At 45.0% G+C, this 14945-nt stretch overlaps 1 protein-coding gene across 1 annotated transcript in view; it reads right to left on the reverse strand.

Annotated features, from left to right (window-relative positions):
* LOC102512389 (protein tyrosine phosphatase receptor type T) overlaps positions 1–14945 on the reverse strand; it is a 338884-nt gene that overhangs the window by 107138 nt on the left and 216801 nt on the right. Inside the window, exon 11 of the mRNA XM_032462324.1 lies at positions 12543–12699. Coding sequence (XP_032318215.1) covers positions 12543–12699 — 157 coding nt within the window. The remainder of the gene's footprint in view (positions 1–12542; positions 12700–14945) is intronic.

Raw genomic sequence — 14945 nt, forward strand, 5'->3', positions numbered from 1 at the left:
ATGGCACCTAACAAAGGAATCCAATCTGGCCTGGGGAGGAAGGGGTCAGAAAAGGAAGAAACCTATGAATTGAGATCTAAGGGAGTCAATTTGAGGAAGAATATGGATATAGCCAGCGGTCTAGATGAGGAGTTCTAAAATATTTCTGTTAAGGGCCAGAGAGTAAATATTTCATGTTTTGTGGGCTAGACAGTCTCAGTAGCAACTACTCAGCTCTACTGATGGGAGCATAAAAAGTTATGTATACACAGCTTTTCCAATAAAGCTTTACTCACAAAAACAAAGAGTGGGCCAGATTTGGCCTGTGGGCTGTAGTTTGTCTACTCTGCTCTAGACAGAGCAATGGCATGGGCAAAGGCCCTGTGGTAGAGGGAGTGTGGAAAAGGTGAAGCACTGAGAGAAGAAGGTAGTGTGGCTGGAGCTCACAGGGAAAGGGACATTCAGATGTGAAGAACTTGGAAGAAGTAGGCAGGGTAAGATGTGTACATAATGGTGGGATGAGGACATTGGTTTTTAACTTAAGAATAATCAAGAAGCCATAGAATTGTTTTAAGCCAGGAAGATATGAGGCAACATGTTCATATTTGCCTTGAATAGATTTTCCTAGTTGTTAAGACAAACATGGACTAGAGAATGACAAGGATGGATGTGGGGATTGTTTAGGGGCTATGAATTCACTGAGGTAGGAGATGATGGTAGCTTGGACAAGGATGGAGGTAGTGGATACGGATGGGTTCTAGATATATTGGAGATGTAATCAAAGCTTGGTGTTGAGTTGAATGTGGAGGGTAAGGGAAAGGAACATGTCAAGATTAATCTATATTGTATCTCTGCTAAATGTATCTTTGGTATCACGTCTAACACATTTCCTCTTGTTTTACTGCCAAGGAATTGAAATTTTACTTTCATTTACAGCCTCCATATAATTAGGGAGTCAACTCACATGGCTGGTGAAGTGAAAAGGAAATCACCCGAAGGGAAAAGAATTATATGGTTAATGGGCCAGGATAGCCTCCCTTCACCAGACACCACTCTCCTTGCAGCTTCTACACATGCCTCTGCTAGATGCAACATGCCGTATCACTGTTGCCTGTGTTCCCTACAACATACTGGAATTTTTGAGGGTCGATGCTTTTTTCTTGTTTGTGTTACCAACACTTAGTATTGTGGTTGGGGGCGGTCTCCTCATTTGATATCTGTCCACTCTAGAGATAGATATGAGTTAGAGATAGATATATTAGTTGTCTGGTAATGTAGGTCTCAATCCAGTCAAGAGCATCCTACTGGAAGTCAAGCTGGGGAACTAAAGATCATGACACACTCCTTCAGAAGTATGTAAGAGACCAGCCAGAGGATGATGGAGATGGTAATGCAGGGGACAGAGGGATTTTGCCTGTCCCTGACACTCTGATCTTTTCTTCTACTTCCTTGAATTTTGCTTTGCAAAGATGTTCCCTCTCCAAAGCTCTACCTCCTTTATTATACCTGCTGTCCACCTCTGTGAGCAATGGGACAGCCTACCACCTAGGCAAGAGCTTTAGGTGGGCTCCTCAACCTCTATGATGGTGTCAACCCTATGGCTCCTTCACTGAATTTGCAAGGTATAAAGATACACTCCCAATCACCAATTTAAAAAATCAGACTTCAGCCTTTTAGAAATTTCTACTTTGATTCAGAAAATTACACTTTGCATAATTTGATCCTATCATAATCCAGGCAGAGTAGACAATCGTGGGGCCACCTATTTCATTAACTCCTTCACACACTACAAATTCCATCTCAGGGTCCAGGTAGATGACCAGAAGGTCTGCACTTCAGTCAAACAGCCCCTTTCATAGTCCCCTGTTTTTCCCTCAGCCTTAATGGACTGGTTTTCTATAGGCACTCCTAGTAGGTACATCCTGGTTCAATGCTCTGGTTCCTCCATTAACTTGCTGAGTGATGCTAGGCAACATGTCCCATCTTGATGTGCCTCAGATCCTTATTCATGGCAAAGTCTTCAGTCACTTTGTATATACAATGTGGCAAACATTTGTATCTCCAGGTGAGACTCTTCTGCTGAGCTCCAGGCCCACAGACCCAACTGCCCACTTGACATCTCTCCAGTGACTCAATAGCACCTCCATCCCAGCCTGTCTAGATCTAAACTCCCCGTCTTCTACTTCAAATCTGGCCTCTTCTCGTGCTCATTATCTTATTTAACATCATCACCACCCACTCAGACTGAGTATCATCAGAAAACAGAAGCTTCTGTATAAGTACCGTGTGCTAACTGGTTGCGCCACTGGAGCTTCAGAAAACAGAAGCTTCTGGACTAAGTCCTGGGATGCTTCAACGGTTAGAGGAGGAACAAAGAAAGAAGCATGAGAAGAAATTGCTGGGGAGGAAGGAGAAAAACCAGGAGAGTAGAAGTCAAACAAAGAAAGTATTTCAAGGACAGGCTACTGATAGGTCAATCATATAAACCCAGGATCAAACCTGGGTCTGGTTTCTTGGTAGCTGTGTACCCTTGAGCAAGTTACTTGAATTCTCTGAGCCTCAGTTTCCCTGACCTGCCTCAAAGTATTGTTAAGACTATGAAATGAAATGATGCATGGAAAGAGTGTTGTCCAGGAATTACTCACAAAATGTTAGCTAGTTGAATTGTTATCTATGTCTTCAACTTATCAAGGCTGCAGGTTTGAGCTGAGGAAAAAAAAAATTGGTCTCTAAGCTCAGTTTATTCTGCTACCTAGCAACTATATATTTACATTACCAACATCACTTCTTTATCCCTGATTACTTTAACAAGCACTTCCTAAGTGCCCTGTTGCAATTCAGGACCACCTGTGAGGTGCAGAGAACAATTCTATTTTCTTCTCAAGATGTACTGGCCTAGCATAAATTGTCAAAAGCAACTTCAGCTTTGTAGCTTCACTGAGGTTTCTTTGAAAGGGTGTTGAGAAAGAATGGCTGGGCCCACTCACAATGAAAGTAAAGGTCTATAGCTGATAAAATGCTGTCTCCACTTATTTACAATGGAAAGCTGAATCTATACAAATCAAGGAGAATATAAGTCCAGGTTCCAACAACATGCAAGGGCACCTAACACTGGGGTCACTCTAATTTCCAAATAGGTTGCCTCTCCTGGGAAGTGAATTTAAGCAGGCTACAAATCTAAGTCCCTTCCCAGGCAGGTTCCAGCTGCCATTTCAGCCATATCCCTGGCCACATGCTCTCAAAACAGAGCACCCTGTATTTCAAGCCCCCTTCCTCCAGCTTACCATCCCCCTTAAACCTCCGAGCCTTTGTCCCTTCTATCTGGGACAGTCTTTTTCTTGCACCTCCTTCAAATCAAAATCCATTTCCTCACATGGATAGCACTGTCTAAGTCGTGTAGGCAGAATTAATCACCTGCGAGCCTCTGATCAGCATTCCTGGGGCACTATACATGCCTTTTCTTGATCACTTATCACATTTATTGAAACTAATCCACTTACAAGTCTCCTCTTAGAGGACAGTCATATCCTGGAAGGCAGAGACCATCTTATTTATCTTTACAATCCCCACACTGCTTGGCATATAGTTGGTATTCAATGAATATTTAAAGGAACACCTCAGCTATTCCCATGACCAGGAGATGAAAAGGATAATTCAATTTGAGAGGGTTCAATTTGTGCAGAAATCAGATTGGGGGTCTACAGAAAATATTAAAGACAGACCAGTATTCACTGTATTTCATTCCTCTGAAGGAGATCATGGGACAAGGACCAGAGTGGTCACAGCCCCCAATTCTAGCTCAGGTTTTGCTAGCCACTCAAGTGACATTGAGAAAACTCTCAGGGACTGAATTCTTAAGATGAGGAGGTTGGATCCAATGGTGTCTAGGACAGTTCTTAGTTCTGATGGTCCATTATGTCCCTTTTTGAGTCTAATATCCTTCTCTGCAACTTATCTGAACTCTTTAGTGTTTGTGATGGACAATTTGTCTACTTTCTCAGAGCTGCTTAAATCTCCATTTTGCATTTCCAAGGAATAAACAATTCCATTCAACTTTGGGTTGCCAGGAACTTAATAAGTATGTCCTTTAATCTGTCAGCCAAGTGGATGATTGCAAAATATTCAATAATCTCCATAAAATATTCAATAAAACTGTAGGCGGCAAGCTTGTAACATTCTATTCTTCTCCTAGATTCAATTTAATCCTGGAGCAACCAAAACATATAATTGTCCCTGCAAACAGAATTTCGTGCCTTAAAAAAAAAAAATCCTCTCCACAATGTTCTATTGAGCTCCTGGTTTCACTGTGTGACTCGTGATTGCTTTTCCTTGTAAATTTCCACACCTTTCATTCTGATTTTTAGGTTGTTTACCATTCAGACAAAAGGAGAGAAAATTCCAGAGATGGTTGAGAAGGGATCCCTGGGTTTAAGGACCCTCATAGTTTACACACAGGCTTTAGCAGCTTTCAGGTCCAGCAGCTCAAAGTGCCAGTGTCTTCTTGGTGCATCGGCCTGAGAAGGGGAACATGAGCCTTTCTCTCCCAGTGTGCCTGCAACTGCACTATCAGAGACAATCCAGCACACAGAAGAACGAGGGCTTTGGAGTCTGGTGGCCCTGACAGTCCTGGGCTTTACTATGAGTCAGTGATTCTCCGGCTCGAACATGCATTAGCTTCGCTGGGACCCATACTTTGACAACCACTGCTTTGAGCAAAGGACTCAATGTCTGTCTGGAACTGAAAACCTTGGTTTCCTTCTCTATAAAGTGGGAGTGATAACACCTGTCCTACAGAAGGTGGTGGAGTGGAATGGTCTTGACTGCGGGCTTGGGGTGTCAGACAAACCCAGGGTTAAGTTCCAGCTTAAAAACCTGTCATTTAAAACTACAAAGCCTTGGGGAAGGTATAGCTCAGTGGTAGAGTGCACGCTTGGCATGCATGAGGTCCTGGGTTCGATTCCTAGTATCTCAATTAAAAAGAAAATTTAACTATGAAGACTTAGGCAAACTCCTTATTATTTAAACCTCAGTTTCCTCACCTGTAAACCATCAGGAGTAATCTCAGCACTTATTTAATACTCCCAACATACCAATGAGATAAGATAATGCAGGTAAAACACTCAGCTGGAAATGGTCTCATAATTAATACTCAATAGATAATAATGGGTATTATGAATACTAACAATATAATAATTATTATATTTTGAGGCCCCAAACTGGGAGGATTAAGTGAACTCACTGGCTGACATAACTAGAAATCAAAAATATCTCAGTATGCCTGGATAACAGGGTCAAAACAAACAAGAAGTCACAGTCTGTGACTTGAAATACAAAGTTTTTTACTTGGGCACCCCCCCCAAATAATCCTCAGCACGTCTGAATGAGGCACCCCTGGCTGGAAGTCATGAGCTCTGTATTAGGCAGATGTGCAGTAAACATTCAAACGTGAACAGCACGTTCTGAACACAGATTTGGAAGAGGGTGAGGGTGATGGCAGCTCTCTGAGCTTCCAGTAATTTGGCCCAGCGTAGACTTGGGAACCACATGCTCCAGTGCCATGGACTAAATGGAGACAGATGTGCCAATCAAGATTTTGAACAGATTGGAAAGCAGAAATGTATACTGGAGAAGGTGGATAGCTGATGTGGGGGCTGCTTGGCCTGAAGGAAGGACCCACAGGACACACAGGTAGCTGCTGTCCGATTGCTGGGGGTGGGGGTGGAAGCTGCGGGAAGAGAAGGACTGATTTCATTACCCTGTGTGACACCAGAGGGCAGACAAGGGCCAGTATATAGTTGCTGACCAATCCATAGTTGTGTGCAAAACCAGGGATGGATGGATGGAAGTTACAGAGAGCAGATTTCAGCTCAAAAGAGGACAGAATTCATTACCAGAAGAGTTGGAATCAGATATGGGCTTGGAGCTAGTCCAGCTATTCATTCATTCATTCATTCATTCATTCAAACAAATACTCAATGAGTATCGGATGGGCCGGAGAGTTGGCGATTGGTCAGAGTACACAGTGGTCAGCAATCAGGGAGGGTCCACGAATCCATGCTTAGGATTTTAGCCTTTACCTGGGGGGCAATAAGGAGCCACTGAAGGATTTCAAGCAAAAGAAGGGAAAGTCAAGTTGGGGTACTGCAAAGATGGAACAGCAGAAATGTACGTCACTTCATTAAGATTAGGATTCCTTGTCTATGACATAAGGGTAGTAATTCCTACTTGGTTGCAGTGTTTTGAGGATTAGAGATAGTATGTGAACAGCACCTAGCAAAATGACTGTCCCAGAGAAGCTCCCAAACGAAGGGCAGGTACCATTAGCAACCTGTAACATCAAGTCCCGTCAGGTCCCTCATTTCCCCAGGGAAGGCCAAGGTCAGACCATTTCGCAGGGACCTATTTCTCCAGCTGGCTCACTGTCCTCCTGAAAGGGTTAAGGAATCTTCCTAAGGAGTTTACTATAACCCCAGCCAATCCCCACCACCTTTTTAAAGTCATGGTCTGTCTTCCCTATTTGAATTGCTTTAGTCACACATCATGTTCGTAAAATAATCAGGTGGAAATTTTGTCTGGTACTCCCTACTACCCACCCCATTTCTGCTAAACCATCTCTTGGGGTCTCAAGCTTGGATGTTCTCTGACCTGCCTGCAAGGAAACCCTCTTATGAGGTCTGTGGCTGAAAGACAGGGAGGGCCTCAGGTTTCAGGGCCCACCCCTCTCATCAGCAGCAAGTATCTCCTGAGGCTACTGTGCACAGACTTCTGTGTATATTTGTGGACACATTAGAGGTACAAAGTCAGGGGAAGGGCCCAGTGATTCTTTCTGCAGGCTGTTACTGCAGCCTCTGTCGGGCTGTGCAAAGATGCTCATTGTTGGACCATGTGTCTCCCACACCAGGCTGGAGCTCCCTCGGGGCAGGGGCTATTCCTTGCTCATCTCTCTGTATCTATTCCAAGGCTTGGTCCAGCTTAGGAAACCTGAGGATGACATGGGACCATCTGGTCTACAGCCCCACTTCCTAAGAAGCTCCTGGTGGGACAGTTTCCACAGGCCCTTCCTGGACTACTGGGCAACTGCCTTCCTATGACAGGAGCTTCGGGCTCTGAAGTGGACAGAGGGACCAAGAGGAGGCCCGGTCCTCCCAGCCAGCAAGGCTATACACATTGATCTCCTTTCTCTCCTTCACCCTGCTTTGAGGTGGAGAAAAAAACTAAAGGTTGGAACAACAACAAACAAACAAAAAACAACAAGATGCTTGGTTTTGAAAGTAGAACATCCAGTCTGAGGTCCAGACCTTACTATCTATATCATGTGACTTGAGGAAGATCTTCTAATATCTCAGAGGTGCAGTTTCCTCATCTGTAAATGGGCTTGATGATAAGCACACCTACTGTGGAGGGTTACTGTGAGGATGGATGAAGACGCCATGCTTGACCATGCTTATCACAGTGCCAGGCAGCTGGTGGGAATCTGACTGGCTCCGTGCCGGGTACCCAGACACAGGCTCTGGGCAGGACACTGTGGTGGTAGCAGCTTCTGCCCACGTGGCAGAAAAGCTGGCCGACCATCAGGAGAGGAGTAGAGCTCTCTCTCCCACCTGAGCCATCAGCGGCCTCACTAGGTGAGCCCAATGCGTGGTGGGCTACATTCCCGCTACAGGAGAGGGAACAGGGGTTCCGGACTCAGATAATCCTATTTTGGCTTCCAATCCCATCCCCACCCTATGCGTGTGTGACTTTGGGCTTATTTACTCCAGTTCTCTGAAACTCAGTTTCCTCTTTTCCAAAATGGGAACAATATCTAATTTATAGGGTTCCTAGGAGGCTGAAGAGCAGGATTTATATAAAGCATACAGTCTAGCACGTCGTAGCTGCCAACAAAAGTGATCTTCCTATTTGGGCTTTTGCTACTAGAAAGTGTGGAGCCAAACTGGAATTTGAAAGTTGCATATTTAGATTATGTTTTAATATAATAGAATTATATTTTAAAATAACCTGGTCTTGACCTTATTGTCTTCTTTTTTGTTTCTCTTATCCTGATTATTTAATTCTCATATAGTTACTTTACTGTAGGTACTTTAATGAATGTTTTTCTAAATTCTTTGCAGCACTAAGCGGATAAAGCCTAACTGATATAAGGATAGACGGAGCCTTATTACGGCTTTGCAAATGCCTATGTGATTTGGGGCACGGAGCCTCTGTGAACCTCAGTTTCCTCATCTGTAGAACGGGGGTAATAACAAACCCACTAACTCTCTCACGGTGAAGGATTAAGGATCTACGGCTCCAGGGTTTTTCAAAAGGACTTCTGTAAACTACGAAAAACTTACAAGTAGAAACTGTCGTTGATTTTGAGACAATGCCCCATTTTATTCATCTTTGTAATTACATGCCTCCTCAAACTGTGCTCTAGACTTACAGCACAGGGACAAGTATGTAGTAAGTTCTGAGAAAATGGCCACTGAATCTCACCTCCAAGCCCTCAACCATGCCTGCCTCTTTACTTAGCAGACAGTGGGACGGCCCAGCATGTGATGCCCCTTAGAGATAAACTGCCTTCACCCACTGGACATGAATCCATTCGACACAATGAAAGCGAAAAAAAAAAAATGAAGACAGAGTTTACTAATAGCACCCAATGGGCAAGTGAGCCTGTGCAATGCCATCGCGGGAAGGGTGGACAGCCAAGCCCCATAGAATAGGAAACCAACAGCAATTTGTTTTGTAGCATTTTGATTTGGACTGAAAATGAACCAGGAGGGGATGAGACTATGAACAAAAGCTATAAAGAAGATTTAAGCACGAATATGAAAAGAAAGCGCCAGAAGACAAACCTAGAAAATGATCCCAGTGAGCAAAAAACCTCAGAAGAAAAAAAACAAAACACAACAATCAGGTACAAAGGGCAATAAGATCAAAATCAGATTACTTAATAAAAAGCATTTCTTTAAACTGAAAACAACGTATATTGGTTTTCCTTGAAATGTGACAGGCCCCCCTTTTTAAAGAACGCCAAAGGACTCCAGAGCAACAGCCCGCACCTGACAAAGCCCCCTCACCCCTGTATCCCAGAGGTCACTGGTCTGCTACAAAGCTGGGAGGCTTGATTGAATGGATGTTGCAGAACTTAGCAGTCTCTTGGAATAGAAAACCCAGGGAGACAAACCTACACAGTGAGATGCAGAGTTTGAATCAGGCCAGGGCCCACCAGTTCAATAATGAAATAATTGCTCAGGGCATGTTACTCTTGTCATTTTTTCCAATGTGACGTCTATGCTTGGCTCTGCCTCTCTCAGTGCTTCCTCAACATGTGCGAGTCATCTCAGGGCCTCCTAGAGATGCCGATGCAGAAGCCAGACAGTCACTTTTCTAATGCCACGAAAACAGATTCAATTTTACATACATCAGGGTGATTTCAGAAGCAATTTCTGCATCTCCAGTGTAAGCATTACTTACCTTTTTTTCCCCCCTCAAATCTCATCCCAGTGGCTCCATGGAGCATTTTAAAAGGTACCTGATGCCTTTCAGGGCATTCAGAAGAATCCCCAGAGCATGTTTGTGGCTCTAGCCTGAGGACAGCAGATGCATAGAGAGAATTCTAAAATAGTCATTGATTCAAACAAATGCAAAATTTCTTAATAACTGAGTATAATGTCAATTGAAAATTTTCCATCTTTTAAAAAGCAGTATTAAAACAAATGTATATACAATATGCATATACAAGTCTTTGTCTATACACGTGCATGTCTGTGTGCATATGTATGCGTGGATATAAACAGAAAACACACACATATTCTTGGAAAGAGTGTGTCTGGACTTTAAAACACCTAATTAGTTTTTACTGGGTATGATGCCTCTTCCTCTTGCTGGCCAATCTACCTCAGTCTTGGGCATTTTCATACTAAGTGTCTAAGTTTTAAATGGAGGTGATATTTGCCCTTAAGATCAGAAAGCTTAAGATCAAATACCTATGATTTCGGAGTCACAAAGTTTGTCATGTGTCTTTGGCATTCAGAGTCCTCCCAGGACATGTTTACAAATGGAAAGAAGTGTGCACATGAGCCTGGCCTGGACAGGAAAGGTTTTAGGTGAATGGGTACCACTCAGCCAGCACGTGTTATCCGCTAGGCTTGCTAGTGAACTTTCTTGCCCCTGGGCTAAAAGCAGGAGAGTCAGTGACAAATGAACACAGCCAGAGGCTCAGAGGGCTCAGATGAGCCTTGAAGGTCAAACCAAGCCCAGTTCCTCGCCAACCCCTATTCTGCCACTCCTGGCCTATGTCAGCATCCTCTTTTCCTGGACACTCGGGAACGACTGAATCCCAGAATTTCCTGGACGGAGAACAGAAAAAGAACTGGCTTCGTGATTAGGCAGCCTGCAAACTTGCTCTGTTCTCCAAGAAAAATGGACGTTAAATATTTGCTCATGAAATAACCAGTATGTGCTATTATACTTTGCCTTTAAAAACCATTTCTCGACCTTAAGAAGTGCCCAAACTTAACACCCACAATAGTGGGCAAACTGACAGCACATGTCTCCGGAAACGACGCAAAGGGAAGTACGAACACAACATCACCTGCACAGCTTCCTTTGCCAAAACGTTTAACCTGAGTGTGATCAGGATGGAAAAAACAAAACAAATCTGGACTTTGGCACATTCTGTGGGACAACATGCCTAGACTTTTTTAAAATGTCAGCATCCTGATAGAAAAACTAAAGGTGGGTGAACTGTCGCAGGTGAAAGGTGATGAAGAGACGTGGTGGCCAAACACAAGGTGGATTCAAAAAACAGTAACAACACGAGAAGACATTTTAGGGCCATGGCAGAAATTCAGCTACGGACTGGTTTATCACAGACTGAAACAAGGTTACGTTTCTTGGGTAAAATAATTTTACTGTGGTTATGTTAAGAGCTGCCCTAGTTCTCAGGAAACACATGTTGAATTCTCTGGAGATGGAGTGTCATGGTGTCTGAAACTTACTTCTAAGTGGTTGAGAAAATTATATATATATGTAGTATGAGTATATATACACATACACACACTCACACACACACACACCAGAGACAGAAAGTGCAAATATTGCAAAATGTGAACAATTGGCGAATCTAGGTAAAGGGTAAATGAGTATTCATCTTACTATTTTTTTCAGTCTTTTTATAGGTTTAAAATGCATCTCTCTTTCCCAAGGCAGCACATCAATATTTGAAAAGAGCTTCTGCCTCTCTCAAGGTTCAGCGTTCTTAACCAGGGTGCCTATAAGCACCCCCTGAATGGCTTTTACAAAATCCTCATCCCTCATTCCCCACCCCACCTCTCATCCCCCCAGGAGATTTTGATTCAGCAGGTAAGGTGAGGGCCCAGGCATTGTATTTCGAAAAATTTCCTCAGGGAGTTTCTGTGCTGCACTTGGGGTGAGGAGTCAGGGGTCTGAGCTACCCTCAGATCCTGGATCCAGAAGGAAGCATCTGCGTAACTGTAGGAAGTTCGGCCAAGCACACGGGGCCTTGGATGCCTCATCTGTAAAATGGGAGCAGTCATACTCAGTATCTGACACGGCTGTGGGGAGGACGAAAGTGGTCCCCGTGTACCTGCCCCTTCCTACGTCCTCTCCTAGGTCCGCACCATCCCCAGCTGATCTCACATGAGTGATTTTCACAACATAGGATTTCTTCCCTCCTCCCCTTGCTACTGGCACAGCGTGGGGAGGACATTTGTCTCTGCTCATAAGCCTTTAGGTTTTACGCATTCCCCACTTTGGAGCAGAGGCTGGGGAATCTAGCATTTTTATGCAATCCAGGAAAAGAAATGGCTTTCAGAAAGTTTAAGAGCAAAAGTCAGCTCTCTTGAGTCTGATCACCAAGGTGGCTTTAGGTTACTAGTCTTGAGGCTCTCCTTTGGATGAGGGTGAACCCTGAAATGAGAGCCGCTTCTGTTAGCTTGGGACCTTGTGTTAACTCTGCAGGAGGACGCTGGTGCTCTTAACTGAATGCCACCTGGCTCACTGGCTGTGGCCTTCAACTGGCCAAGGCTTGGAAGGCATGGCTTCCGGGTCTGAATATGTTCCTCACCAGCCACGGGACTTCGGAGAAGTTGCTTTTCTGAGCTTCAGTTTCCTAAGCTGAGAAAGGGAGCCAGCCATGACCCGTGACTCATCTAACCCGCTGCGGTGTACGTGCAACACTGTTTTGAAAACTGTCAGACACTCAATTCGGTATGCCATGTTTTCCTCCTTAGGGCCATACCATGTCCTCCTTCTCCTCCTTCTTTAATTTTTTTTTTTTTTTTTTTACCATGGTTAGCTTTAACCTGCCTCTATGTACATAAGCAGCAGTTAAGATGGCTTGCCCCCATTTCCATCCGCTTTGAGGTTAAATTCTCCTTTTCACCTTGGGGTGGGCAGCTCCAAGCCTTTGCCAGGGAGCACCTTCATCCTGGACCATTCAGGGAAGCATCCAGACCCCACATCCTATAGCATCTGACACTGAGGGGTCAATAGCTGAGGTACCAGGGTCAAGCTGGACCATGGATGTCCCCTTCCCCTTAGTTGGCTCAACTCACTGAATCCGTTAACGTCCTGTGAGCTGGAGGAGAAGCCTTCATCGTGGCGGCTGGTGCTGAGCTTGGTGGTGGGTTTGTCGGCCGAGGCCACAGGTCCCATCTCCCTCTGAGCTCCACTCTGGGTCTCCTTCTGCTTCTTGGCCAGCTTCCTTTGGGATATGTGCAAGGGGAAAAATCACAGTCAGATGGTGACAGTTGCTTTAATAAGCACTGGAAGATCAGATTGCTCTCTTTCCCCACCAGTCATCCTCAACCCCCAAACCTGGTCCCTTCTCCAGAAACAGAGTCAAGGCAGGTCTGCCAATGTCCAGGTGGAATGAACCTCAGTCTACCTGAAACCGTTAATAGCCTCCATTTGCTCAGAAATTTGAGACTCATCGTGCCTCATCCCGACAATGGGTTTTTTTCAGTTGAGCTTAAAATGGGAAATCAATGAGATCTGCACATTTCTGTTACTCTCCCTTCAAAGGGAAGAAGAGGCCAAGTGGGTCTCTCTGTTCCCTTTGAGTCTGAAGGAGATTCAAAATCAAGTCTGGCCTCTTCCAGGGATTAAAGCAATGAAATAACCCACTAAACAATGGTGCACTGAAGTCAGGGCTGGTGGTTGGCAGTGGGTGAGGGTGGAGGTCAGTTAGTCTTGTAACTCAAAAGTAGAACAATTATTCCCATAGTGGAACCTCAGAGCCAGACAGGCATTTACAATGATGACGATGATGATGACGGAGAGCCATGGTGCTCAAACTGGTGCAAGAGAGAACCACTTGGAGAGCTGAAAAGGCACATGGCTCCTAGGTCCATAGAAAGGGGAGAGGGACTGGAACTTTGCACGGCCACCAAGTTCCCCAGGTGATTCTGACATGAACCACTGGGGGTTGCAACCATCAGCTTTGGCATCAGGCAGACCTGGGCTCAAATCCTACCTCTAACACTGCAGCCACATGACCCAGGGCAAGTTCCCAAACCTCTTTAGGTCCTGAACTCTTCCTCTGTCTACTGTGGTAAGTAACAAGCCAGCCTCACGGGGTTGTGAGGATTAAATGAGATAATGTGTAACGCTCACCCAGCACAGTGCCTGGCACACAGTGAACACGTAACACATGGCAGCCGCTATTCTTGTTTTTGTATCATCTCTACTAGTCCAGCTACCCTCCACGGCCAGAAGCCTCCCTCCCACAGTCCCACTGTGGAATCCCATCTCCCCCTGGATTATATCCAGTGATGGAGACCGTGGCATCTCACCAGGAGGCTGCGGGTTAAAAAGTTGTTTGCATGGATTTGAAATCTACTCCTCTAAAATTTTAACTGAAGGGTCTTAGGTTTATTGTCAGAGATATAAAAACATGACTAACCCACTTGCATGTGACAGTTTGCCAAATATTTCTTAAAACCCAGCATGATGCCTCTGCATTTACCCAACATTTATGCGTCTATACACAGTAATTATGTTCCTGCGACGCACAAGGCTACGGGTTGTACGGTAAACGTCTCGAGGGTCACTTCTTCCAGGTACCTTGCTTCAATTTTTCAGTCTCAGCTTCAAATCTTGGTCACTTCTATTTCAACACAGAAAGAACACATGTCCCAGGGAGGTCAAATTCAGCACATGTGGGAAATTGCCGAAGTTGAGCCCACATGATCACGAAATAGGCAGTTTCAAGAGATAACGACCCCCCTGTCAGAGGAGGCGTTAAACGCAAGGATGAGTGGGGACTTTGAAGTGTTTTAGAGACTGACGTCGAGGACCAGTTCTAGTTTGACCGTGCTCTCCCTCACATGGCCTTTATCTAGGTGGAGACTGCACGGAAGAATGGCAGATGGCACACTCGAAGGAGGAGAGTTTATGCATCAAAGGACTGTTGACAAAGTGAGAAGGTGTGATACCGTGACAGGAGAGCTGTTCACCACCTGTAGGTCCAGGGGCACAAACAGAGGAAGCAGTGACCAGAACCTAAAAGGGGTCACGAAGAGGAGGCCACCTGTACAGAAGCAGCAGCCTTCTCCCCAGGGATCCAGCCAGTCCTGGATGACCTCACGGGGAAGGAACCAGAGGCATAAGCTCTCTGACTGCATCGTCCCCTCCTCCTCTGACCTCCTAGAGGGGCTCTCATGAGCTGAACCCAACTGGAAGCCAAAAGCATGGCATCCACACAGATCTTGCTCTGTAAGCAGAGAGCAGCGCAGAGGAGCGTGGAGAGTGAGTCTAGATCCAGGAAATTCTAAGAAAAGAGCTTTCGTTGCCCACAATTTGAAGACAAATGCAACCTAAAATGGGGTTCCTCGTCGTCGTCTTCTTTTTATGTTCCATTGGCCTGAGGAAGGAAGGGCACTCAGGAGTAGAAGTGCATCTTTCGGTTATAATGGTTTAACCACAGGCACGCTGCTCGTTTAGTGAAACCATCCCAG

Source organism: Camelus ferus, chromosome 19 (genome assembly GCF_009834535.1).
Source record: "Camelus ferus isolate YT-003-E chromosome 19, BCGSAC_Cfer_1.0, whole genome shotgun sequence".
Taxonomy (NCBI): domain Eukaryota; kingdom Metazoa; phylum Chordata; class Mammalia; order Artiodactyla; family Camelidae; genus Camelus; species Camelus ferus.